This window comes from Fundulus heteroclitus, chromosome 15, assembly GCF_011125445.2.
Source record: "Fundulus heteroclitus isolate FHET01 chromosome 15, MU-UCD_Fhet_4.1, whole genome shotgun sequence".
In the NCBI taxonomy this organism is placed as follows: domain Eukaryota; kingdom Metazoa; phylum Chordata; class Actinopteri; order Cyprinodontiformes; family Fundulidae; genus Fundulus; species Fundulus heteroclitus.
In genome coordinates this window covers 24,749,728-24,774,457 of record NC_046375.1, presented here as the reverse complement: position 1 = coordinate 24,774,457, position 24,730 = coordinate 24,749,728, and the positions used below count along the sequence as shown (strand labels likewise).

The following is a 24,730-nucleotide window of genomic DNA, read 5'->3' as shown; positions in this document are numbered from 1 at the left end:
TGAAACGCAGACATGGATGTGGCGAGGACTACACCACAGGACTTCAGAGGATCTAATACTGCAGCTGCTTTCATAATAGTTGACTATTTGGTGGGGAGGACTCAAACTTAGCCCTCCTCGGGGACAGGGAAGTGTTTAAAATAAAGTCATGTTTAGCAGAAGAAGCCAGAAGAAGCTGGTAGGAACAGACAACTGTAACAATGTTGTTTGAAAGCAGTAAAACCTTTACAGCCACTGCTCAACCACACACAGTGTGACATCAGCCATGCACCTAATACAACTACTATCTGTTAAGGGTGCCATGACATCACTGTATAAACCATTTCATATAGTTGATATTGCCGCATATGTAACTTCTCCAAAGAATTTCATAAAAAAAAAAAATATATATATAATAATAATAATAATAATAATAATAATGTCATGTAATTTTGTCAGGCTAAATGTCCCTCCTCAGTAAAATGGTTGGTTGCTATAATGATATGCAGCTCTACCCAGGTGACTTTACTCTGATTGGCTACGACCATATTTGGAAAACTGGTTGGTGGGAGGGCTGCTTGATTGATGGTGTGCTCTGATTGTAGGATATGAAATATATAGAAAGATAAAGAGTTTTATGATCTGACCGTCTTTGGTATTCACTTTTGACATTCACACGGCCTCATCAGTGAACGACGGATTATATTATACCCACAAAACCTCAGAAACAGGAAATGTGTTGCCATGGCCCCTTTAAGAGTAACTGGAATCGGCTAAAAACGTAATGGGCAGGTCCAAGCTTTACAAGCAGCAGAGATCAGAAACGTCAACTAAATGCTTTAATGAGGGGTCAATATCCAAAGATTTGGTCTCCACCATGACAGAAACAGGCCTATGCTTGCACTTTAATATCGAATTACATCCTATTTTAGCTCCTTGGGAAAATAAAAGACCATTGGACTGTTTTTGAAAAAGCATTTAGCTGGATTTTGGTAAACCATCTAGAACAAAGTGTATAAAATCCAAGTGTTGTAGATCAGCGATAGATTAATGAGGGTCCCTAATTGTAAGGCAAAAAAAAAAAAAAAAGACATTTTGTGTTACTATGAAGGAAAAAGCCTTTAGCAGAACAGAAATTATGTGAACAGAGCCATTCAGAAAGTCTGTGACACAACAGCCTCGCTGATCAACGCGATAATGTTTCACAAGAACGTCCCGGAGCACCCTCGAGCTTTGTGAATGAAGAAAGCAAGGAAGGTTTGTGTTATACATTTTCTGGTGTCACTAAATAATGGCCCTCGCAGCGTGAAGCCGGTACACTCCTCATCGCTGACGCACAGCCCAGTTCCGGGACTATGGACGGAGACAAAACTATGCGAGCAAAAGGAGTTTGCCAGCTGGCCGCTGGACCATTTCAGCTCAGCGGCTCAAAGTGTTCGGCATCTCCAAATTCATCCGTGGACAACAGGAAAACAAAAACCGTGTGGAAACAATGTGCGTCTGTCTCCGTGTGGCGTTGATGAATGCGTCTCTGATGCAGAACCGGTGGCCAGAATGAGACGTTTCTAATTGCTTCACCGAGACCAAGAATCCCAGCAGAGCCAGCAGACTCATTTTCTACCAGGGTACGACTCAACTGAGGCTGCAGTAACCCGTATAAAGATTTTAGGGAAAATTCTTTTCCATTAGGGCTGGGCGACATGGACCAAAAATAATATAACTCAACATTTTAAGGCTGAATGCCAATATGATATTTATATTGATTACTTTTTCTTTTTATAAAATATTTATAAAAAGGTGTCCCTGTTCAAAGCTTTATCCCAAATGTCTCACAGGAACATTTTACCCACAAAGTGTGAAAAATGTCTAAAAAAATAACCTACTGGAATTAGGGCCAGAGGATAATTCAATAAACCATATATAATCGATCAATAGATGTGTAGTGCGATAGAAAAAAGGGTCAGTAAAAAGTTCAATAGAGGAACAGTTTTCCTTGCTTTTGCATTCTGGCCTATCACGTAGGTTAATACTACAGTCACTACATCCTTGCAACCAATCAGAAACGCAGACCCGGGAACGCTCTGCCCCCAGACTCCACCCCCCTCAAAGGGTTCAACGAGCATGCATTCTTTATCTTTAAAAACAACAAACTTTTTACAGTTTGGAAATTTCTTTTTTGCCACTCTGGCCAAATCTCGTCACTTTTAGAACTGCACCGATAAACCAGCAGCTGGTCCGAATCAAATCATTTAGGCTTGACAAACTGGTTAGAAATGAAAAATACGCCATCCCATGCCACTGGCAGGCTGCACTGACAACACTCTTCGGTATGGAAGGTGTGACTGAGTGAAGACGTTCAGGCTAAGTTACCTATTGACATCAACAATGAGATTTCCCACAGTAAAAGCGCTAGAAGTAGATGTTTTTTTAAAAAGGAAATATTTCTCCATGTGGAGCATACGTTGACTCTAGCCTGTGACAGCAAAGAGTCAGACATCAGGAAATAAATGGAAGGAGAATGGGTCCCCTTACGCTACAGCGAGTCAGTCAACACACACAGGGACTGCTGTCAGCACAGCTAACCGCGCTAACTGCTAAGATAAAAGGCTGAATGCAGCTTACCATCACAATCTGTATGTGTCATGGTAAACTGCAGACAGGAAAACGGAGCGACTGCTTACTGTAACTCTGTAGTTATTTCTTGGTTCTTGGTAGTGAAAATCCTAGGGTTAATAACCACAGAGCTGAGTAACGCTGACTGCTCCCTCTCTTTCTTTCTTCCCCATGCGCTCAGGCCCTAATAAACAATTAGAGATGCCCCAAGGGAAACATTTCAGTTTCAGATTAAAAAAAACTAAACAGTGAGCTGTAACCTGTTTTGTTAAACAAACCAGATGAGCTGCAATCGTTTTCAGTCAACTGCAGTCATCCCGCAGGTTCATAACCTGGAGAGTCTGGCTGTATCTGTAGCTCTCCGGCGATGTAAAGAACAACTCTGTACGTTTGGGCTGGTTAAAGAGTTCATTTCTCCAGTGTTTTGGTACATACAGTTCTCATAGACGGATATTTGTGGGTCAGAGCGTTGCAAAAAACAAACCCAAATCAGTGCATTTGTCGTTACTTTGGTACCGCGCAGTCAGCTCAGTGTAACAAGCCCTGCGGGGGAACAGCCGACTAGACGAGAGAACGGATGAGAAGTAAAGGTAAAAACCAGAGTAAGAGGCGACATCTCAGGAGTCCTGAGAGGCTGGCTAATGACCTGTGCTACAGCGTGTCCTCTGGGAGACGGAGGAAGGAAGCCGACCCCGCCCCCCGCCACATTCTGATGACGCACCACAATTGGCGGCGGCCATTTATGTGCCCACACCAGACGGATCGGCTGAGGGGTCAGCCGTGAACATCCAGAGGCTGAAACGCCAATACAGCTTCTAGCATGGACTCCAGCAGGGAGACGCGTTGTCGCATCGTGTTTACCCAAACAAATTACAACATGACCGGCGAAAGCCTAAAACCGCCGCGCCGTAAACTAGTCGTAAAAAGACGTCACGAACCAACAGAGCGTAGAGACATCACTGCGCCGTCCTCAGACGGGATTCGTTGGCAGTACAGGAAATAAGCTAAGGTCTCTTACAGCTCGTTCTGTGCGCATTTAAAATGACACTGGGACAATTAGCCAATGAGAAGGAGAGCATAAGATGCTCCAAGTGGTTGCTGGTGTTGGACTCGCCCCTTTAAACGTTCACGTAGCAGCAGCCACATCAGCGGAGAGGATGGTCAGACCCCTCTGCTGTCTGGCTGTGATTCATCACAGGACACTGGAAAACTCTGTGTGTGTGTGTCAGTGTGTGAGAGACAGACAGACAGACAGACAGACAGACAGACAGACGTCTGTGTGCTGGTGTGACCTGGGAATCCACCAGCGAGGAGACAAACAGCTCGGCGGCCTTGCACAGTCTCAGCAACGCTCCAGACGCTGGACGTGAGGCGAGGCCCAGAGCTCACAATGACACAATGCCACCCAGCTGTCCCCGCTTCCTCCGCTGACATCATGCGCCGCTTTCGTCCCCGTCGGTTCCTTCCTGTCGTCCGCGCCCGCCGCAGGAAACGGCCCGAGAGGAGAGCGAGGATGTCCTGGCCAGGGGCGTAGGGTTCGAGTGTCCATAACACACACTAGGCTTGGTGGTCCTTCTGCTGACTAGACGCAGAGGATCCCAGCAGGCCTCTACCTCCAGCTCACACAACAACATTCTGATCTATCCTGAAACACAGCAGAGCCGGTCGTCCTTTACTACAACTCGTCTGAGGCGCAGCAGTTTCACCGCGAGATGCGCCGATCCATCATCTCCTGGCCGGCACAGATTTCCTGTTTTCCCTGATTTTTTTTAAAGGATTTTAAAAAGGAAGCAGGAAGAGGAAGGGGGAAAAAAGCCTGCTTTGTAGCTGCCCCTCCCCCACCTGTTGCTGCACAGTCACTACACTGCAAGGCGACCTGCCCATGCCTGAGAAGCAGAGCCGGTCCCCACCAGCTCCAGCGTGTTGGTCACTAGAGCCGGCGTGGCCTGCTGGGAAAAGGAACAGTCCTTCAAATCAACGCAGATGTTTTAAACCCATCCAAAATGATGAAATTACAGGACCGTCTCTCTTTTGTTGCCCTAAGCCTTTTGAGTTTTACCGAACTAAAAGCAAAGCCAACGACGCGCTGCTGATTGGTTCAGTGAAGACTTCTAAGCGTTGATTAATTGAATCAACACGAACAATGAAGCTTTGCTCCAGTATCTGATGGCTGACCAGAGCCCAATCAAGGCAGGAACGACTCCTTTAACCGAGCCGCTCTCACAAGGAAGACCGCTTTGGTTATTTAGGGACAACAAACATAACGTTATCCCAACTGCATGGAGAGACTGTGTTGTTTTGCCATTTTGGTTGTGCATAAAAGGCAATCGGTGTTGCTAGTGGTGAAAAGCTAATACCAGCCTCTTCATCCCGGAGGATGCTGGGTATTGCGAACACGTGTTTATTCCCCCGCTCCTGCCTGCAGCTGATGGGGGAAACGAGCCTCCGGGCAGAATTGGAAACCACGTGACGCAGAAATCCTTTCTTGAAGCAGCCACAATCAAGCTTTTTTTTTTTTTTTTTTTTCCCCTCCTTCCCTGATGCGGAGGCGGCTCTTCTGGTCTGTTTAGTAACGGGAATAACAGGGAGGAACTCCAGCCAGTTCTCCATGAGACAGCCTAGTAAGGCAAAACCACAATAATGTGTGTGTGTGTGTGTGTGTGTGTGTGTGTGCGGCGCGCTGCCATTGAAAGCCTTGCAGGGTGGAGCACACATCAGCGTCAGCTCAACAGCGGGCCGCTGTGGACGGGGAGCAGGTCAGGCGGCCCCGGCCGGGTCGCCCGCTGGGGGCCTGGCCCCGCCCCTCAGCCTCCGGCCTCCAAAGATGGCGGGGCGCAGCGAGGTTTAACGGAAAGCGGTGTTTCGGATGCATCGCCTGCCCTTTGAGTTTTTGAGCTTTCCTGGGTGCAGCTTTTCCAGAAGCAGCCCACGTGAAGGCAGGTGAAAATGAAAGCGCCATTATTTGTCAGCCTGTTCTCTGGAAACAGGACTTGATCCGTGCAAAAAAGGACAGAAGCTCAGTTTCTGGGCCCAGTCTGCACAGAACCAATCCAGTCTCTTTTTTTTTAACACAGAATTTCTCAGAGCAGCAAACAGACAGCAGTGATCCAGCTCCTCCACCTGCTTGAGGGGGGCATGGATGATAGACAAGCTGTGGTTGCCTAGCGCTGGGGAGACTGGGAGGCGCAGGAGAAGCGGGGGTTTTAGTGAGGATACGCCATGCTTTCCTCCGTGTTCATCCCCCCCGTTTCAACTGAAACAAGGTCAATACGAAACAAGGACACGCATTTCTGTCTTCTCTGGCTTTTAAAGATCCAGGAGAAAGGGAGAAGGGGGGGGGGGGGCGTAAAGGACATGCAACTTTGTCACATCTGTCCAGTTGTAAAAACCCATGCAGGCGCAGCTAGCAGAGGACCTCCTTGTGGCCTAGACCAGGGGTCTGCAACCTTTACAGCCTGAAGAGCCATTTTTCCTACAGTCCACTTGAATTAAACTCGTTCAGAGCCGTAAATGTTGCCTGGCCTTTTAAAGAAAGACAAGTGACAATTTTTGATAAAGATCGTTAAAGAAATGCCCTTTTATGTCTATTCTGAGGTTTAAAAAAAAAAAAAAAGCGGATGGATATTATGGATATTTGTGGATAATGATGTAAAAAAAATAAAATAAAAAATCATAGTTTCCAACATGATGAAAAAAATATAGATTTTAAATTAAATATTATTGCCACTTTTAGCATCATTCTGTTGTGAAAATTAAAAGCAATTATTCCAAGACAAAACTGCTAAAACCTGCATTTATTATCATCATTACATTTCAACAAAAATATTATTTGTAGCCAAAGTTATAAAGAGCCACTGTGGAAGCTCCAAAGAGCCACAGGCTGCAGCCCCCTGGTCTAGGGTTTCTAAGCCCCCCGTCGTCGTGAAGCATTTCTCTCTGGTATTACAGCGGGCTTTGGTACCGTGTGTCTGCTCCGGTCTGAGTCCGCTGGGCTACCAGTGGTTCTGACTGACTACAGCGCACAGATAGCCGTCCTGTCCTGTCCTGGAGAGCAGGCAGGAAGGTCCAGACAGCTCGCAGCGTGCCACACAGGCAACAGGTGTGCATTCTTCCCTTTGACCCCGTGGCTGCATGTTCTTCCAGAGAACAAAAGGAAAAATGGGAGCGCCGGCACTCTCAAACTTTTCTTTTTTTTTTTATATGAGGACAAGACAGGACTCGACCCCAACTCCAGCCTGGCAGTGACACGAAGGTGCGTTCAGGGAGGGCGCGGGGGATCAGGCTGACGGAAAGCTTCCTCTGTCGCCTTAAAGCTAAACGCTTTGCTGCTGGTTCAGCACTGAAATAAAAAATTAAAAATAAAGCAGATAATGGGTGTGCTCTCAGGGCGGGACGACGCGGTCGGCTCACCAGACGAGACGCGGTTAACGGGAAGACGAGTGATTTAAGACGGTGTTTTCAGGAAAACGGTCAAACTGAATCTATTGTGATCAGAAATAAACAGAAGCAGAAGTTACAAAGCAGACGGCTCAACGGCTGGAGGACGGGAACCGCTCCATGGAGCTGATGTTACCGAGCCACAGAAGAATCATTGATTCATCTCATCCCAGCTTTGATGACAGTAATGTGTTTCATTGTGAAACTACCAGAGAGGCAGTCATACCTGGTCATAAAGGAAGAACATCCCACACCAACCCCCCACTCTGTCACATCTGTCACAGGGAAGTCACCCCCACACTCAAACTGTTGCTAGTTTTAGGATTTTCTGTCTCATCACTGAGGACAAATCAGCTCAATGATGCCTCATCCCTCCCAGCTCGGCGTTGATTGGTGTATTAAGCTAAAAATAAAATAGGGACACACAACGTTAGTGTCGGTATCGGCCCAATTAGTAAAACTGGGCTGATATTACCAACCTCTGATTATTTCCACCTAGTTGTGCCTGTGTTGAGAGGGGGAGGGGTTGGTCACGTGGTTTTTGTCCAGTCACGAGGCCGAGACCTCATGGCAGCCAGGATTGTGGGTTTTTAAATGAAGCAGAGTATTTAAAAAAAAAAGCAATGTGTTAGTCTAGACTATAAACCATGTTCAGAAATGCGGTTAGCGCGGCCCAAACGCTCATGTCTGTGCATCCTGACTAGAGGACAGAGAAGGTCTTTCTCATCCCGGCTCTTCCTCGGTTCACAAATCAAGGCGCTGTGAGGTTGGAGGCCATCTCCTGATAGGCCACGGTTAAAGTCATTAGACGGCAACCTGTGCAACAGGCTTTCATTTCTAACGGCACAATCGCTGGCAGCCTGTAAGGAGCAGACATCAATGGGCTAATTAGTGATAGCTGGGAAACGTGTTCGCCACAAGGCTTTAAAGCCAGCGAGGACATATCAGCATTCAGCCTGGACCAACCAGCCACTGGCTCCTGATCCAGAGGGATCTGAACTCTCCTGGGGGGGGAGGGGTTACCTGACCTGAACAATCACTTAAGTTTGTTGAAGCGAAAACACAAATTAGCCTCGCACCCTTCATTAGACACACATCACGTCTCTGGAAAGGTTCCTGGAGACTCGTTAATCGTCCCTGGAGAGCAGAACCCGACAGGCTGCGGCGGCTCGGACGCACCTGGGCGCCGCGTGTTGCGTCTGCCTGAGCCCCGGTCACATGTTTCTGGTGCCAACACGGGGAAATGAGGCCGCCGCTCGGCACCGCGCCGCTGCTTAAAGGCCAGGGCCACGCAGGCATGGATGACAGGCCGGATAGATGCTGCCCATCAGCTGGGAAGCAGCGACCAGGAGCCAAAACCAAGAGTCCTGGGGGGACAGGTGGAGCTGCACTGCAAAAACGGAGCTAAAAATAAGTCAAATGTTCGTAAAGTTAGCGTATTTGTCTTTGATTTGAGAGGGTATATAAGATTATCTGCCAATGGAATGAGTATTTTGACCCCTAAAATAAGATAATTAGACATCCTGACCTTGAAATGAGATGATGGAGATGAGTTGTTCCCATTTTAAGAGCACAAATCTTATTTACCTGCTCACATCAAGGACAGATACACTCATTTTAAGAACATTTGACTTGTTTTTAGTTCCGTTTTTGCAGCGTGCAGTGAAAGCACGCGGGCAGACGAGGCCTTTAAGCTGCTCACTAACAGGAAGACGCTTCCCTGTGCGCATTTCAGCCGCCTCCACGCCGCGTCCCGGTTGGGCAGACCGGGCCGTACGGCCGCCCTGCCGCTGCGTCTTCGTGCCGGAGCCTGTTCCTGCCCGTCTAAGCCCACGGTTCAGAGCCGCTCCTGCACTGCAGTCCTTCAAAGCCGCGCCGGCAGGAGACGGCGGAGCAACCTGTTGCCTTCCGTCCCGCGTGTGTTTCCCAACGCCTCCTGTATTATTAATCTGTCCCGATTCGTGTTTCTGCCTGCGAAGGGAACAATCTGCTCCTTTGCACCGCCGCGCTTCTTTTTAGAGCATCAACAAAAAAAAAAAAACAGAGAGAGAGAGAGAGAGGGAGAAAGCCAGGCATGCTCCGGCAGCGAGCTGGGCCTCTGCGCTAGATAAAAAAAAGAAAAAAGGTGAGTTGTTCACATTCCTGCTTCATGCACAAACCAAACCCCAATGTCTCACACACAGAGTGCTGCTGGCAAGGCAAAGGGATCGCAGTGTGTGTGTGTGTGTGTGTGTGGGGGGGGGGGGGGGGGGGCCTTCTGCCTCCTGTGCTCCACTTCTGGTCTAAGTTGGGTTCAGCCGTGGAGGGAGACGCGTCCACGGCTGAAAACACGATCAGGTGTGTGCGCCTCAAAGGACCGAGGACGTTCTGGTCCCTCAGACTCACGTCGCTGTGATCGGCTACGCTCCTTCTCTCCCCTCCCGTGAGAGCAGAGCGGTCCAAAAACGGGCATCAGAACCAGCAGAGGCACGGAGGCGCCCACCGCATGATAGCCTCGACTAAATACAACCAGCGATTCATGGAACTGCCACCGTAATTTTTGAACCGAAACATAGAACACGATTTAAAGGAGGGGAGAAATGCAGCCATTCAGCCAGCTGACTGGCAGTGCACAGCAACAGGGCTGGAGGGAGAGACGGCACTGCACCTAATTCAAAAAGGACTTTAAAGTAGAATTTTTGTTTTTAAACCTTTCAGTCTATGATCATTGATCTTCCTTTTTCATTAAAATACTGAAACTGAGCCACCCTGGCTATGTAGATTGTTTTTGTGCCACTGGGAAATGGAAGGGGGGGGGGGGGACTAATTGGCAAGGCCATAAATTGGTCTGGACCCTGATCTAAACGGAGCAGGTCAGAGATCAGAACCAGCCGCTTGTCCACCTGATCACCTGTGCTGTGTGATCTGCAGGTTTTCTATTACTATTAATAATAATTTAAGGTCTAAAAAACGGAGATTTTCCAACATGTTAGAACACCAAATCAACCAACTGCGGGCGCTTTGACGCATTTCTAGAACTGATCCACGGTCAGGTGTACTTTATAGACCCGGGGGGTCGTTTTCCTGCGCGCTTCCGGCCCAATCGGTGCGTCTCGGCGCGGCACACGGGCCAACTTCCACCGGCCCGGTCCACTCCGGCGCAAAGACAACTTACCAAACCCCTATTAAAAAACTCTCGGTTGCACAAGAGCGCAGAGGCCTTGCGCGGAGAGGTCGAGAGAAGAGAGTGTGACGGAGGAAGGGAGGGAGGGCCGCTGCGCCACACCGACCCGGTTCCGATCGGCCCAAAGAGCCGGGGGAAGGCGCAAGGCCCGACAAACACACACACACACACACACGACTCACCCCAGTCCAGAAACTCCAGGATGTTCTTCTCCCTCCGGATCGGGGAGTTGTTGCACTCGTCGTAGAGGCACACCAGGATATCCAGCAGCGCCTCCACGCTCAGGCACTGGCCATTGGACTGAGCCGGCCCGTCCAGCAGCAGCTTCTCCAGCTTCTTCAAGCGCACCTCTCCCGACATGTTCGTGCGGCCCGGTTAGCTTTCCGTAGGGCGATCGGAGGACGGATAAAACAGCAGCTAAAGCTCAAAAGGTGGAAGGGGGGTGGGAAGCCCACCTCCCGGCTCTGTTTAGTTGGCGCAGCGGGGCCTGGAGAGAAGTTCTCTCGCCTTGAGGACGTCTTGGAAAACGATCAAACTTTGTGCTGAGGGCGCACCGGAGCTCTCTCTGCGTTCATGATCTCCCCGTGCAGCTCCAGTATCCACACGGTGGGGGAGATGTGCACCATTCCCCCATGTTTTCTCTTTTTCCCCCCACCCTAAAACCCCTACCTCCCCTCTGGGCGCACAGGGAAACAAATAGGCCAGTCCGAGGCTGCCCCAGGCCGGTGGATCCCTGCGGCTCTCCGCTCCTCTCCTTCTGGGAAGCACAGTGTAAAAAAACAATTTCGGCTCGCTGCCTTTTTCTTTTTCTTTTCTTTTTTTCGGGTTCAGCAGTCTTCCCTGAGCTGGTGCCGAGGCAGACGTGACGCTTTCTCCATTCTTCCAGGGAGCCCTAAAAGGCGACGGCAGATCCGCAGTGCCACGGCGCCCCTCCTCTGCTCCAGGAATGAAAGGGCGAGCCTGGCTAAGCGAGCAGCCCGCTGCTAGCTTAGCTCCGCGGCTAGCCGGGGAAGCGGCGCTGGCGCTACTGCTCTTCGCCTCCGAATGCCATCTTTCCCCGCGTCGCTTCTTCCACCGCAGGACACGCTTCCAGTGTTCCTCCAGCCGAGGAGGGTGGTGGTAATGATGGTGGTGGTGGGGGGGACGTCTCGCTGGGTTTTCCTCTCAAGCTCGCTGCTGGCAGATATGTTCTTTAAATCCCATTATTCGTCCAAGAAACCAAATGTCTCTTTAGTTTGTCTGCAGTTGCTTCGGGAGTATCCAGTCCTGTCGGTTAAAAAAAATATATAAAGAGTTACAAATAAACCCGTTTCACTTTAAAAAAAAAAAAAAAGAGCAAAAAAGAAAAGACAAACTGTGTTCTGGTCGTACTCATTCCAAATACGGGACACTGCCTGAATGTTTCCCCCCCCCCTCCTGTCTTTTCCTTTCCTTTGCACCGCCCGGTCGGTCGGTCTTTGCAAAGTCAGGGGCTGTCAGAGACTGTCGGCAGGAGGAGACAGCCCAGAGGACCGCTCCTTCTCTAACGCCGCGATGCATTATGGGAACATGGCGCTGTCTCTCGATGAAAGGAGCGATTAGGGCTCGACGCTGATGCCATTTTATGCGGTGGAAAACTTAAATTCGGCTTTCACTGATACCATATAATAGAATTTTATTTCTAGAGCAATTTAAAAGCAACTTATAAGATGGCAAAGCGTTGCACAAAACACACAAGTAAGCAGTAAGAGGAGAGGGGGGGGGGTCCTTTCCCTGGTCCATTAATCAATTTAAAACATGTTATTCATCATTAAGTAGATTAAAAAACTGCTGAACTCTAACGTAATCTAACTCCAGGTCTATAAAACCTTTGTGTTTCTAAGATTTTCATTATATGGCTTTGTTCCCCTGTTCTGTATTTATATTTATCACGCATTTCTTTATTTTATTTTACATTACATTCATTATTTTACACTCCATGTCAGTTAGTACTAGAATTACATGAATGTTCTGTATTAAATCTTAACAATAAAAACTGATCGCCATATATCAGGCGTCTAAAAGTTTACAATAACAGCAGAATTTGCCAGATTTGTCTCTTGTTGCTTTTAAAGATGGGGTTTGCGGCTCTCTAAAGGGAGCCAACTCTCAGTTCTCTTTAAACCATCCGGCTAGTTTACTTTTATCTTTAATCTTTTATCTTAAGAAAGGCAGCCTCTAGTTAAACTTTTTTCCAACATACACACACACACACACACACATATATACATATACATACATATATACATATATATACATATAAAAATGTCAAGGTTTATTCTGTTGCAGCCCTCCCCTTGTGCCTGTTCTCTTTCTCACTCAGTGGAGCATCGACAGCTTGCAGTTGCATCTGTGGTATACACTACAAAAAGTAAATTACTACAAAAACTACATTTTAAGTTTGTTCATAAAGTTTATGAATTTTTCAAAGTGAGTCTCTTCAGGGGTCTGAAAACGCTTCGACAAAGCAACAAAGTTGCCAAGTTAAAAACATGGGAACCGGAGCTCTATGCTCCATCCGATACCTCTCGGAAGGGCTCGGTTCTAGCAATGACATTTCATCCTATTTCTGGTTTCCAATAGGCTAAAACCCATCCATCCATCCATCCATCCATTTTCTGACCTGCTTAATCCCTCATGGGATCGCGAGGGTTGCCGGTGCCTATCTCCAGCGCCCACTGGGCGTGAGGTGGGCGACCCTGGACAGGTCGCCAGTCTGTCGCAGGGCAACACATAGACAGACAGGACAAACAACCATTCACGGACACACTCACACCTAAGGACAATTTGGAGAAGCCAATTAACCTAACAGTCATGTTTTTGGACTGTGGGAGGAGGCTAAAACCAGTGTGATTCAATTAGTAAGGTGGTGCTAAGTACTATTAGTAATACCAGCCAAACACGATAGGTGCGCATGCGCAGCCAGCAAGCGGAAACTAGGAAGAACCGAGCACACACACACTGGCGTTATGTGAGCGTGTCAAAAATGGGACAACCAATAGATAAGACGATTCCCACTGAACATGAGGGACAGAGGAGGGTGAGTATGTAATGGGTGAAAGCAGGAACAGAACAAATCACTTTCCTTCATACCGAATGGCAGAGATTGCATGGTTATAGTTTTTACAGGCTTGCAGCTCCCACAGAGAATGATTTTTTTTTAAAACCTCCTCTTTGTGAATACATAATGTATTGACTACTTTCAGGATGGAAGGACGATTGTACCCAGTCTAAATGTGTTTCTGAACAGAATTACCAACTATAGCTTTAATGAGATGCAAATAAAACGCTAATAAATAGGATACACCTGGAACATCCATTATGTTTCAACACTCAGAAGCTATTTTGTTTGCTCACAATCCATAATGTGTCCAATATTACATTCTAGTAGGTCAACATCATGATAATGGAGAAGTCACATGTAAAATGCATAAAGATTTGATCACGGGATGATATAAATTGGGTCCCGTTAAACTGAAGTGTTGAGAAGGCCTCAAATCAAACAGTTTTTAGAGGGCTTCCACACTATTTAGACCGGTTCTTCTTACTCTCGCGATACTCACGGCGCTAACGCGACAAATCCGCCATGATTGCTTGAGTTGCGCCCCTGTGTGCCTCCAAAGATGTCTTGTCGTCTATCGGCTCATCTTCCCGCGTTGCACGATCTCTGGTTCCTGCTGCAAGCAAAATCCCAGCTAATCATCATCACCATCATCATGGCGCCCCGTCACAGCATCTGCTGTGTGGAGGGGGGTGACTGGTGCGGGTTGTCAATATTGTGAATGGAAAGTGCGGGTTGTCTGTGTGCTGCCGCTGGTGGTGGTGGTGGTGCAGCTAAAACCCGTTTTTCCCGCAGACTGACTCTGCGCTGCAGCTTCCATGGGCTGGAAGTTATGGAGATACCTTCACACCTGGCCCTCAATGGAAGCCCAAAAAGGACAAGATATATTAATTCTACAAATAGATTATTCATTCATTTCATTAAGTTATATCTACATATAGATATTTGATAAAACGAAAACACTGCAATAATAATAATAATTATTATTGTTATTATTATTATTATTATTATTATTATATGTTTGCCTACATTGAAAAAAACACTTTAAAATAAATTTTATATATATATATATATATATATATATATAACACTCAACAACACCAAATAAATCTATTTGACTTACAAAACCTATTTCACAAACCGTTTGCTGAACTGCAATGATCAGCTGTATGGAAGCCCCAAAGTGCCATGAGACTCATATTAATTAAAGTTAAGTAATTAAAAGATAACTTCACTCGGTCAATACTTAATTAAAATTTTAAAAAAAAAATCATGACTATTTTTAACAAACATAAATACGTAACACTTTAAAGATCATGTTTATTTACTGAAATTTTTACTCTGTTTGCAATTGAAGCATCAAACCATATTGAACTGCGCATTGGAGGCCACAAAGTGCCAGAATTGATTTTAAAAAAATTAAATAATTCAATTTAATAGGCACTTTACAAAGTCAAATTCAATCAAATCATACAACAGAATGGTTAATTCAGTAGGTGAATAAAAATGTAAACAAACAAATGATTATTAAATATACCATCAGATATTGCAGTCCACCCCCTGCAAAATTAATAAATTGAATGCTGAAATAATGAAATATATTTTAAGTATGTGATGTCATGCATGACATTTGTAAATATTACATCGTTCATGTTGTAATTATAAATTATGGTGGAAATAGAGAAAATAGTGACAATATGCACATTGTTTCATTTCATCTGAACTGAAATGTCTACAAGAATGAATTGAGGAGCGAGTGAGACGGATATATGGGGACAGATGTGACTCAATAACATTGGATGCATACATTTGACTGTGGGGTGTAAATAAAACATATACTACAAGGATCTAGGATTAAATGAGAATAACGTCTGGCTCTGTGAGCTACTTCCACATTTTTATCCGGCCTTTTGGTGAGCAAAGCAACCGATCGACAACGAGCCTGCTCTTGGGCCCAACAGGGATGTTGTACACTGATACGGCCACATAATGTCCCCTTGTGTCAGTCTTACTGGATGAAACGGTCCACCTTTAGGCTACCAAAAAGTTTTTTTGCACTCACTATATTTGGCGACAAACTCTAATGTGTTGGATTGGCATTTAATGTGATCGACCAACACAAAAAGCACACATCTCCGTGGTGGGTGGTTGAATATGTGGCGTTCAAGGTTGGCATGCTGAAACCTGTAAGTACTCCCCCCGCCCCCCCTTCACTTCACTCTGACACCCAGAAATAAATTCCAGGGCAATTAACTGCTAGCCTCTTTTTGTGTGGACGTGTACACCGTGAAGCATGCCTCTCCTCAGCGTTCATGGCACATCTTAACTTCGGCCGTTTAACAGAGCCTTTGACAGCGGCTACATTTCTGAGGATGGACGTACGGCTGCGTTTGTGTGCTTCTGCGTCTCACTCTGCAGCAGAAAACTGTATTTTGGTCCTGAGATGTAATTTCAAGGCAAGGCAAGGCAAGGCAAGGCAAATTTATTTCTATAGCACAATTCAGTACAAGACAATACAAAGTGCTTTACATGATTAAGATATAGCAAAATAATAAAATGTAGATAGAAAATAGAATAAAAGCAAGTAGGGATAGAATGTAGTAACAAAAAAGAACATTAAAAACAGTAAAACTGTTTAACTAGAACAGTCAAAGGCAATTTTAAACAGATGTGTTTTTAATCTTGATTTAAAAGAACTCAGGCTTTCCGCACTTTTACAGTTTTCTGGAAGTTTGTTCCAGATAAGTGGAGCATAGGAACTAAATGCTGCTTCAGGCATAAACATGACTGTTCATTAGAAAATAGCTCAAAAATCACAGAATGCCTTCTGCAACAACTAACCACGGCGTAAAGAGGGACTGTGGCAGAGTGCAAAGATTCGTAAATCCAGATCTATCGCGTTTTGATCCTCAGATTGTTTTTATCGATGCATAGATGGTAGTTGTTAAAGAACAGTTCTGTTCTTTAATGTTCATGTCTGAAAGGGTGCATGATAACGCTTTAAAATGTATGCTTTCTTGCATCCCGTTGTGTTGCAGATATGCAAATTAGCCATTTCCACCCCGTTAATGTGGATTTATACATGCAGAAGACTGGAGAATCCCCCACCACCAGTCCTATGAAGGCCAGTCTTTGTCTGTAACAGTGCTCAGTGCTCCCTCACAGATTTCTTCTCGTTTGCTTTCTTTCGTCACTCTTAAATGTTTCAGATCATCAGTCACGTCTAACTTTTGGGTAAAGATGACCAAAGTAAATACAAAATACGTTTTTTTTTTTTAAATCATGATTTCAGCTATTTAGGAAAAATAAGTAATCCAAACAAGACTGACTTGATGTAAACATGTAACCCCCCTCATGAACTAAAAAAAGAAAAGAGGAGTTCCTATAGAATCAAGAAATCATTTAAACACAACCTGTTTTAACATACCAGAAGGTATGTTAAGAGATCTCAAAAAGGCAACACATCATCCCCCAGTCTAAAAAAAGAAGTCTAGAACAGGCAAGAAACAAAGTCACTGACATCTATCCGTGTGCAAGTGGGTTTACAAAGGGATTTAAGGTTTTTACGCTCATCCAGGAGGTGAACAAAAAACCCAGAACAGCATCTAAAGCTCTGCAGGCCTCTCTTGCCGATGTTAAGGTCAGTGATTCAACAACATGAAAGAGATCCAAGGGAGGTTTCCCAGGTGGAACCCGCCGCTGACCAAAAACAGCGCAAAGGTCCGTCTCACATTTACACAAAAACATCTTAATGTTACAACTTAACAGTTGTAACTTTGGGAAGATTTCCTGTGGACTGACCAGACAGACGTGGGGGGTTTCTGGAAGCATTAAACTAACTCAGCATTTAAACCAAAGAGCATCATCCTGACAGAGAAACATTGTGGCAGTATGATGCTTGAGAGCTTCTCTCCCGCTTTAGGACTTCGCTGAGTCACAATAATCTGTTGGACCATGAATTCTGCTTTCTGTCAGAGCATCATTATGGAGAAGATCATTAATACACACCCTTACACTCACACTCATTTGGCTTATGTAGCAGAGCAGTGATCCAAAGCACACAAGCAAGACCACAACTAAAGGCCTAAAAAAAACAAAAAAAAAACAGAAGCAAAATAAAGGTTTTGGAAAGGCGTAGTCAAAGTCCAAATGAGATGGTGGCCTTACTACACCTTTTTATGCTCAGAAACCCACCACAGGGCAGAATTAGAACAGTCCTGTTAAAAAGAGATGGTCAACATATCTCCACATTTATGTAAGACATTTGGTGTCAAGGGTTGCACAAGCAGTCATTAGGGTTAGGGGGCAATTACTTTTTCACATAGGAGCAGGTTTGTTCAGATAGTGTTTTCCCCTTTATGAATTATTCTTTGAAAACTAGTTTTGATACTTACCCCATTTAGCTTTGTCTGATATTAAAATTACTTTGATGGTCTGCCACATTTACTGTAAGTATGGCAAAAAACACAAGAAAACAGAGCTATTTGTAAGGGGATGAATACTTTTTACCAGCACTTACATATTCAGGTCTCAAGCTATATACTTTCTTTCCAAAGCGTTTTTCTTTTTCCTGGGAATGTGTGTCTTTATGCACATTGAAATTGTATTTTTATGTAACTTTTGTAATTTTACACACTTCGAGTATTTATTAGTTCTGGCTCATTTCATTAAATGTAATGAAAAATTATTTTTCATTGAGAAATAAAAACACTTGTTTTCAGCTTTCCATATAAATGAAAATGTGAGTGAATGAACGTCAACAAGATGAAAATGTCTCCGGTCTCTGTTAGAGAAATGCAGCAGCGCCCTCTGGTGTAACATGGGTTGCACTACAACCCCAGACTCTACGGCATGAGTTTTTAGCACTGGCTCCAAGAATTTTAACTTTTTTTCTTACAAATATCGATGCTATACTGAAGAATAACTTCAAAACCTTTTGTTTTGCTTATTACTGACATATTTGTCACATTTGCAACAAATCAGAACTTTACACAACTCACCCTGCCGTGGAGGATCTCGCCTTCTGACCATTGTTGTTTTATTATTAATTAGATTTGCTTGCAGAGTTGGTCAAAGGCTTTTGCCAGGTGCATGCAGATGCACTCACACACACTTGTTGCTGATGTGCAGCAAGCTCTGCACCGGTGGCAGCACATTTGTGTAGAGCCTCTCTTTCAGTATTCTAAGCAGCAGTTTCCTGCTTGTGAGGGGATGCTGATACAAAGTGAGCATTGCTAACATGAGAGCACAAGGGCTTTAATCGATTCGCCGTTCTGAATGGTTCATAGCATTCAGTCTGCAAATTAGATTGATTTGAGCTGGAATCAAACCTGTTAAGCCGGTGCAAATCACACATTGAATGAACACTCTTCTAATCAATCTACACACAAACCTAACAACAACGTGTGGGGTTACAAAACACGATATTTGAGTCACTTAAAAAAGCCTGCTGGCTATGGCTGTCGATTAGGACTGGACATGAGCTAAAGTCAGGGTTTCTCACATCCCTGCGATCCTTTCTTAATTCTCCCCTCGTTGTCAAACATGCTGTCAGTACATAAGTTTAAAAAAAAAAAACCAGCATCAGGAAGATCAAGGAACACAGTAGGCAGGCTGGGGATGAAGCTGGGGAGAGGTTTCACACATTTTCTTAAATGAAACAGACCATGTCTTAGGAAAATGATGAATGAAAACATGTATTTTTGCCACCTAGTGATAAAGAAATGGTGAAACAAAAAAGATACTTTGTAACATTGGTAACATTCTGTAATGCTGAAATAATATAGCAGAAACTAACCCCACAGATAACCCATTAACGTCTGCCTTTTTCATAACTTTATATTTTTAAAAAATTCTTGGTTCAAATTCGCTTTGTGGTTAGGAGGTGCTTCCCTGGAGGGACTTAAGGTTCCAGAGCCGTGATTAAAGCTGCAAGGCTGGGCAAGGAGAGCATTATTCAGAGGAGTCACCAGGCCCATGTAACTCTGGAGGAGCTGCAGATATCCACGGCTTAGGTGGAACAATCTGTCCTAAGGACAACGACCAGTCCTTCTAGACCAAGCCACCAATCTGGTCCATAGAACTGGTCCGTTAAGCATAAAGTGTAACATTTTTGGCCTTTTCTGTCTAGGAATATACCACTGAACCTCACCCTGGACAGCGTGGGCCAGTTTAGGTCTTCCTTCCAACAGGGAAGCTGGTTAAAAGTTGAGAGGCCCGGGCAAATGGCCCAGTCAAAAATGGCCCAGTCAAAGTCCAGACCTAAATCAAATTGAGAATCTGAAATACTTGGTTTCAGATGCGTCTGAAGCAGCTGTAACCACAGAGCCAGAAGCTGCACGGTTTCTGCATGACGGAGGTATCCAGAGTGTTGATTATTGATCAGACGCTGATTTAAGGCTGTTAAGTTTTCCTTATTAATCACGTCTGATCCTATTGGGTTAAGTCTACAGAGGGATTAGGTCCGTGGCGCGGTGTCCCTGCCCCTCATTATAAGCGTGAAACGCAATTAGACCGTCCAGAGCAATAAGTGCAGGGCTTTTGTCCTGGCACAGGTCTGGCGCCCCCCCCCCCCCCCCCTTCCCTGCTCGCAGACGGATCGATGATTATTGGCAGGCCGGCTCGATGGATCGGACCCAGACCCAGACAGGCCTCCGCAGCTGCGGGGAACCTGCACAGAAATAAAGACGCGTTTTGGGGGCCATTAAGGTGCAAAGCGAGCGGTGCGTTTCCTCAAATATTTGACGTTCAGATAATGCGAGCGGCGAGCGGGTCAGGAAGTGGGCCACAATGGCGATGAATGGGGATTTTGCGGCGGCCACCAACGCCAGTTCAATATTGACCTTTTTTGCAGCTGGTTTCCCCGGGAGACGCAGAGAGACGCCGCAGCGGAGAGCGCAAACGCGGTCCCGTTCATCCGCAACAGGCGCAGCCGCCCTGCAAACAGGGAGGGGGGGGGGGGGGCTTCATGACTCACAAATGGAAGGGGACGAGCTATAAATTGGACCGCTTTTCAATGCAAATGCGTGGATGTTAATTAACACTCGCCTTGTTGATTGCGGGAGCTGGTTTGGGCCTTTGATTGAAAAGAAATGGCACCTCGGAGCATCAGATGGAGCTTTGAACTGTCTTCGATCGGCAACGTTGGAAGGAAGGAAGACTGAGAAATATCACACAAAAGACAGCTTAATTTCCCGAATTAGGGGTTGTAATGTGAGGGGCCGTTTTTTTTTTTTTTGTTTTGTTTCTTCTTCATAGGGCCTGTGTGTTTTGGCCCGCAGAGCGCAGGGCACTTAGACTGGCTTTTGGCTGCACTGTAAAACAGATCTGCGCTGAATTTACATGTCTGCTCCCGTGATGCTGACAGCAGACGACTCAGAGCGGCATGTATTCAAGTCAAATCAAATTATTGCCATTTTACACTGTCAATAATCAGATCTACAAAAAAAAAAAACACACCCACCCAGAATGACTAACCACACAATAAAAATATTTAGTAGGCTGTTTAATACTAACAGTCACATCGATGCAACAGCATTTTATTTCTTTGTAGGATATATGGCTCACCTCCCAGGGCATCCGCTCCATCAGGGAGCGGCACAATCACTCAAAACGAGATGAGAAAATGCTCCCAGTTGTGCCTTGAACTAGTTTTCAACGGCTTACTTGTTTGACTAGTCAACAGGAAGTGTGGTTACAGCATAAGCTCTATAAAAAAGAAATGCTGATACAACGTTGAAGGTTGAAGCCTCCGTCTGGTTTATGGATTATCTTTTGGCCCAGTGCCTTGAAACCACTGACAGGATTTAAAAAACATCTCCTTTGACAAGCAGGGAGCCCGTGCAGTGATTTAAGGATCGGTAGGGTACGATAAAAGATGACGACAGTGGGCCGAGGAGGGAGCCAGGAGGAACCCCGTCCCTGGATCTATAGCTGCCAAATAACAAAAGCGGTCCTGGTGTGGCTAGGGAGATCTGTGGCACAGAAGCAGAAAATGCCACCTACATGTCCAGTCAGTCCATCAATCAGCATATAGCAGTCTGCTGCAACAACGTCGCACGCGTTTTAGCCACAAATCAGAACCTAACATTTGAATTTGAGTTTCACTTCAGACGCTGGACGACTCCACCGTCACCTTCATACTTCTTGTGGACGGCGGAGTCCCCAGCAGGAAAGGGCCGTCGAATAATGAATACATTTTTTATCGACCTAAAAAGAAACATAAGAAAGTTTTGAAGTTGGAGTAAGTAAGTTTGGGTCCAGTAGTAGCTAGTTAAGCAGAACTGCTAGTCCCGATGTCTAACCCTATCCTTGCAGGCCTGCAGCGGTTATTGCAGATGAACACGGCGTATATTACGCGGTTCTAATAATACTCTCCTGGATACCGTGAATAGCACGCTGTCTATTTCCCCTGCATTGTTTACATTGTTTACATTGTTATACATAGTTTACATTTCAATTGTTTACACAAATCGCTGCTGCATCTTTTTCCTTTACCTTTATCCTGAAATTTAGTGCAATTTACTTTTTAAGCTGTATGCAAACAAAATTTCGTTCTGTGCGCACTTTGTGCATGCAAAATGACAAATAAAGCTGTCTCTAAAGTGCTGACTGTGGCGACCGGGGAGGCCCTCCTCTGAAGCTGTAACGCCTGATTGTGTGCGACTGTGACCCGGTTTCTTTACGGATCAGAGCCTGTAGATTAGTAACATATATATTTTTTTATGGAAGATGATTCTGGACTGAGAAATGATGCTCTCTTTATAATAATTATACTTCAGTGGGTTTGTGGAGGGTAATGTTCCTGCAGTAGCTCTGAAAATGGGTCCAGGAATGAAGGTATAGATGCTCCTATGATCTCAGCTCCCCTCACTATCCTCTGCAGGGGCCCCTCTTATCCGCCATATTGCAGCCAGAGGACCACGATGAGGGGTTGTACATCAACGCACTCTCAATCACAGTTTTTTTTTTTTTATTATTATTATTTTGTAGATGCAGGGAGTAAACCTTGCTTTATTTTTTATTTTTTCTCCGGGAAGTGCTTTCTCTATGTGTTCTTCCCATGCATGCATGGGTTCCCTGGCTTCCTCTCTTAGTCCAGAAACATGAGCGCTAGGTCATCTGGTTACGCTAAGATCACCCTTTGGTTTGAGCGTTGCATGTGCGTGGTTGTTGGTGCTGTGTGTCTCCGCGTTGCCCTGTGGGGAACATGTTACCTGCACCCCACCTATGACTGCTGGAGATAGGCACCAGATGGTGACCACTGATGATCTTAGAGTGATACACCCATTCAAAAAAGAAAGAAAGAAAGAAAAGAAATGACAGGATTTCAGGAGTTTTATTGTGTTGTTTTAATAGAGACACACTCAAACGTTGGAGACAATAAAAAAAATACAGGTATTGACAAATAAGAGACTCTTTGGAGGGGAAACTAATTCGTAAAGGGTTGTAACAATCCCCTCTGCCAAACCGTCCTATATGTGTGAGATTTAATGAATTTAAATTCATAACAGGAGAGACTGAGCTCCCACTAGTTGCAACATGGATCTGTTCTCCCAAAAGACATCCTGAGAAATCCCCGTGACTCATTTCAAAGGTTCTGTGTCGCGTCTGATCGGAGACAGCGTACCTGTCGAGTAATCTTATTGGCCGATGCCGGCTTGTTTGTTTGCCTTGCCGGTCTTAAAGGATGCCTAATTAATGAGCGTTTCCACCTTTAGGAAAAGTGATAGAATCAACCAAAAAGTCCTTCTGGAGGACTTTATTTCCTGGGTACATAGAGGTGAAACCACATGGACTCACCAGGTGGGCCTTCTATCTGTGCACGGTTAGCAAAAAAAAAAAAAAAGATTAAACGCACATCACTTGGGGAGGGAAATCTCATCTGTACCTGTATTATTTGTACCCTTGAGGTGTACAAAAGAAGCAAGCAGGGCGCATAAAGATTTGCAAATGAGCCAGCCCTCGTCACTTTTTTGGGGCCGCTGCATGGTCCACGTTCTTCTCTTGAAGCCGTCCAGCTTTGCTTGCGTTTGCGTCCCGTCGTGTTGCTGGCGGTTCCCCCGCGCCGCTAATTAATAATTTGTCTTGTCGGAAAAAGCTGCTGGCCGGCGAGAGCAGGTCTGGCAGTCATCTGTCATTTGCTCTTCCTGTGTGCCCCTTCAGTCTGTCTGACATCTCTGAGCAAACGCGGCCCAATACACAACCGGGGGGCCGGGGGGGGGGCCCTTCTGGGCAGCCAGCGAGAGCACACCGCTTCTATCTAATGTTTGTGTGACAAAAAAGGCAAGGCAAATCCTCGCAATGGAATCAGATAATCACCCGCCTGTGAAGAGCCTGCCCCAATCCACATCCGCGGCAGGTTGGAGAGGGGGGGTGCGGGGAGGGGTCCTGGATTAACTGTCTGTTTTGCTAATAATTTTAATCTACTGGACTGCTTCAGGAGTTGGCCAGCAGAGCATGGAATAAACATCTAATCCTTTGCTTTTTTCTCTCTCTCTCTCTCTTTGCAGAGAACCCGCCATCTCCCCGATCCCACACCCCGCTCCTGTCTGTTGCACGTTCATCATAACGCCTGACGCTCTGCTACCTCTGCCGGACAGAGCTGCCACCCCAGACAGGAGCGAGGGGCCCGTGTGTGGACAAGGGGTGCTGCTGAGGAGCAGAGGGCACGTCGGGTTCACAGGGTCAAGAGATGTCTGTCTGGGGGCACATGTGGAGCAGCAGGGAACACACAGCCCGGAGGAGAGTGGGCTCGTTCTGACGGGATTCAAGTCGCCAAGATTAAAAAAAAAAGGGTCATTTATGTTCAGAAATCTTGAGATATTTGCCCCAACGTTTGAATTCAGCCCCTTTTACTCATTTACCCGTGAATAAAAAAAGTATTGTTTCTATCTACTCTGCAGTGTCTTACCTACATTATGTTCAAATGTTGTCCAGTTGGGTCAACTTCCGCTATCACGTTCAGACATGATCATAGAGAGAAGACTGAAGATGTATAAATGAACATCTAGCTGGTCATGGGGCGCTTTTTGCAGTCATCGGCTTTAATCAGACACCCCTAAATAAAAGCCCGAGCAACAAAATCCCCCCAGAAGATTAGTTAAATAGCCAGATAAATGTCTGTGTGAGACTTTAAAGATTAATTCTGACTGTCAATTCTAGGCGTGGGAGCTGTGGTGATTGAAATCAGCTGCAAGTTCCCCAAATCATTTTCTTTTGAGGGGCTGCCTTGGGAGAGCCTCCGCTCATACCAAGAGCACCTTAGTTTTCTTTTATTTCAAAAAGGCTATTTTTGTTTCTAAGAGGCCACAAAAAAATGGCTATACAAGATATATAAGTTATTTAACTTCAGCAATAGAACAAAATGCACCAAAAACATACAGGTGGGTGTTTTGTTTCCAGGAATAGGTTAGATATAGTCAAATGGAGGTTAAACCGAGATCAAACATATATTTTAG

General features: G+C 45.5%; 1 protein-coding gene and 1 long non-coding RNA gene across 8 annotated transcripts in view; one reads left to right on the top strand and one right to left on the bottom strand.

Moving 5' to 3' along the window:
- Positions 1 to 11,601, bottom strand: part of cdc42bpab (CDC42 binding protein kinase alpha (DMPK-like) b) — an 80,260-nt gene extending 68,659 nt beyond the window's left edge. For all 7 annotated transcript variants that reach the window (XR_004932732.1, XM_036147061.1, XM_036147062.1 and 4 more), the window contains exon 1: positions 10,375 to 11,601. Coding sequence is in view for 6 of the 7 variants with exons in the window: in XM_036147061.1 (XP_036002954.1) it covers positions 10,375 to 10,552 (178 nt within the window). In the remaining variant the exon portion in view is untranslated. The remainder of the gene's footprint in view (positions 1 to 10,374) is intronic.
- Positions 11,602 to 13,100: 1,499 nt separating this feature from the next.
- Positions 13,101 to 24,143, top strand: LOC118566041. Its single transcript, XR_004932733.1, has 2 exons — positions 13,101 to 13,250; positions 23,783 to 24,143. It is a non-coding gene; the product is annotated as an uncharacterized LOC118566041 (long non-coding RNA).
- The last annotated feature ends 587 nt before the right edge of the window (positions 24,144 to 24,730 follow it).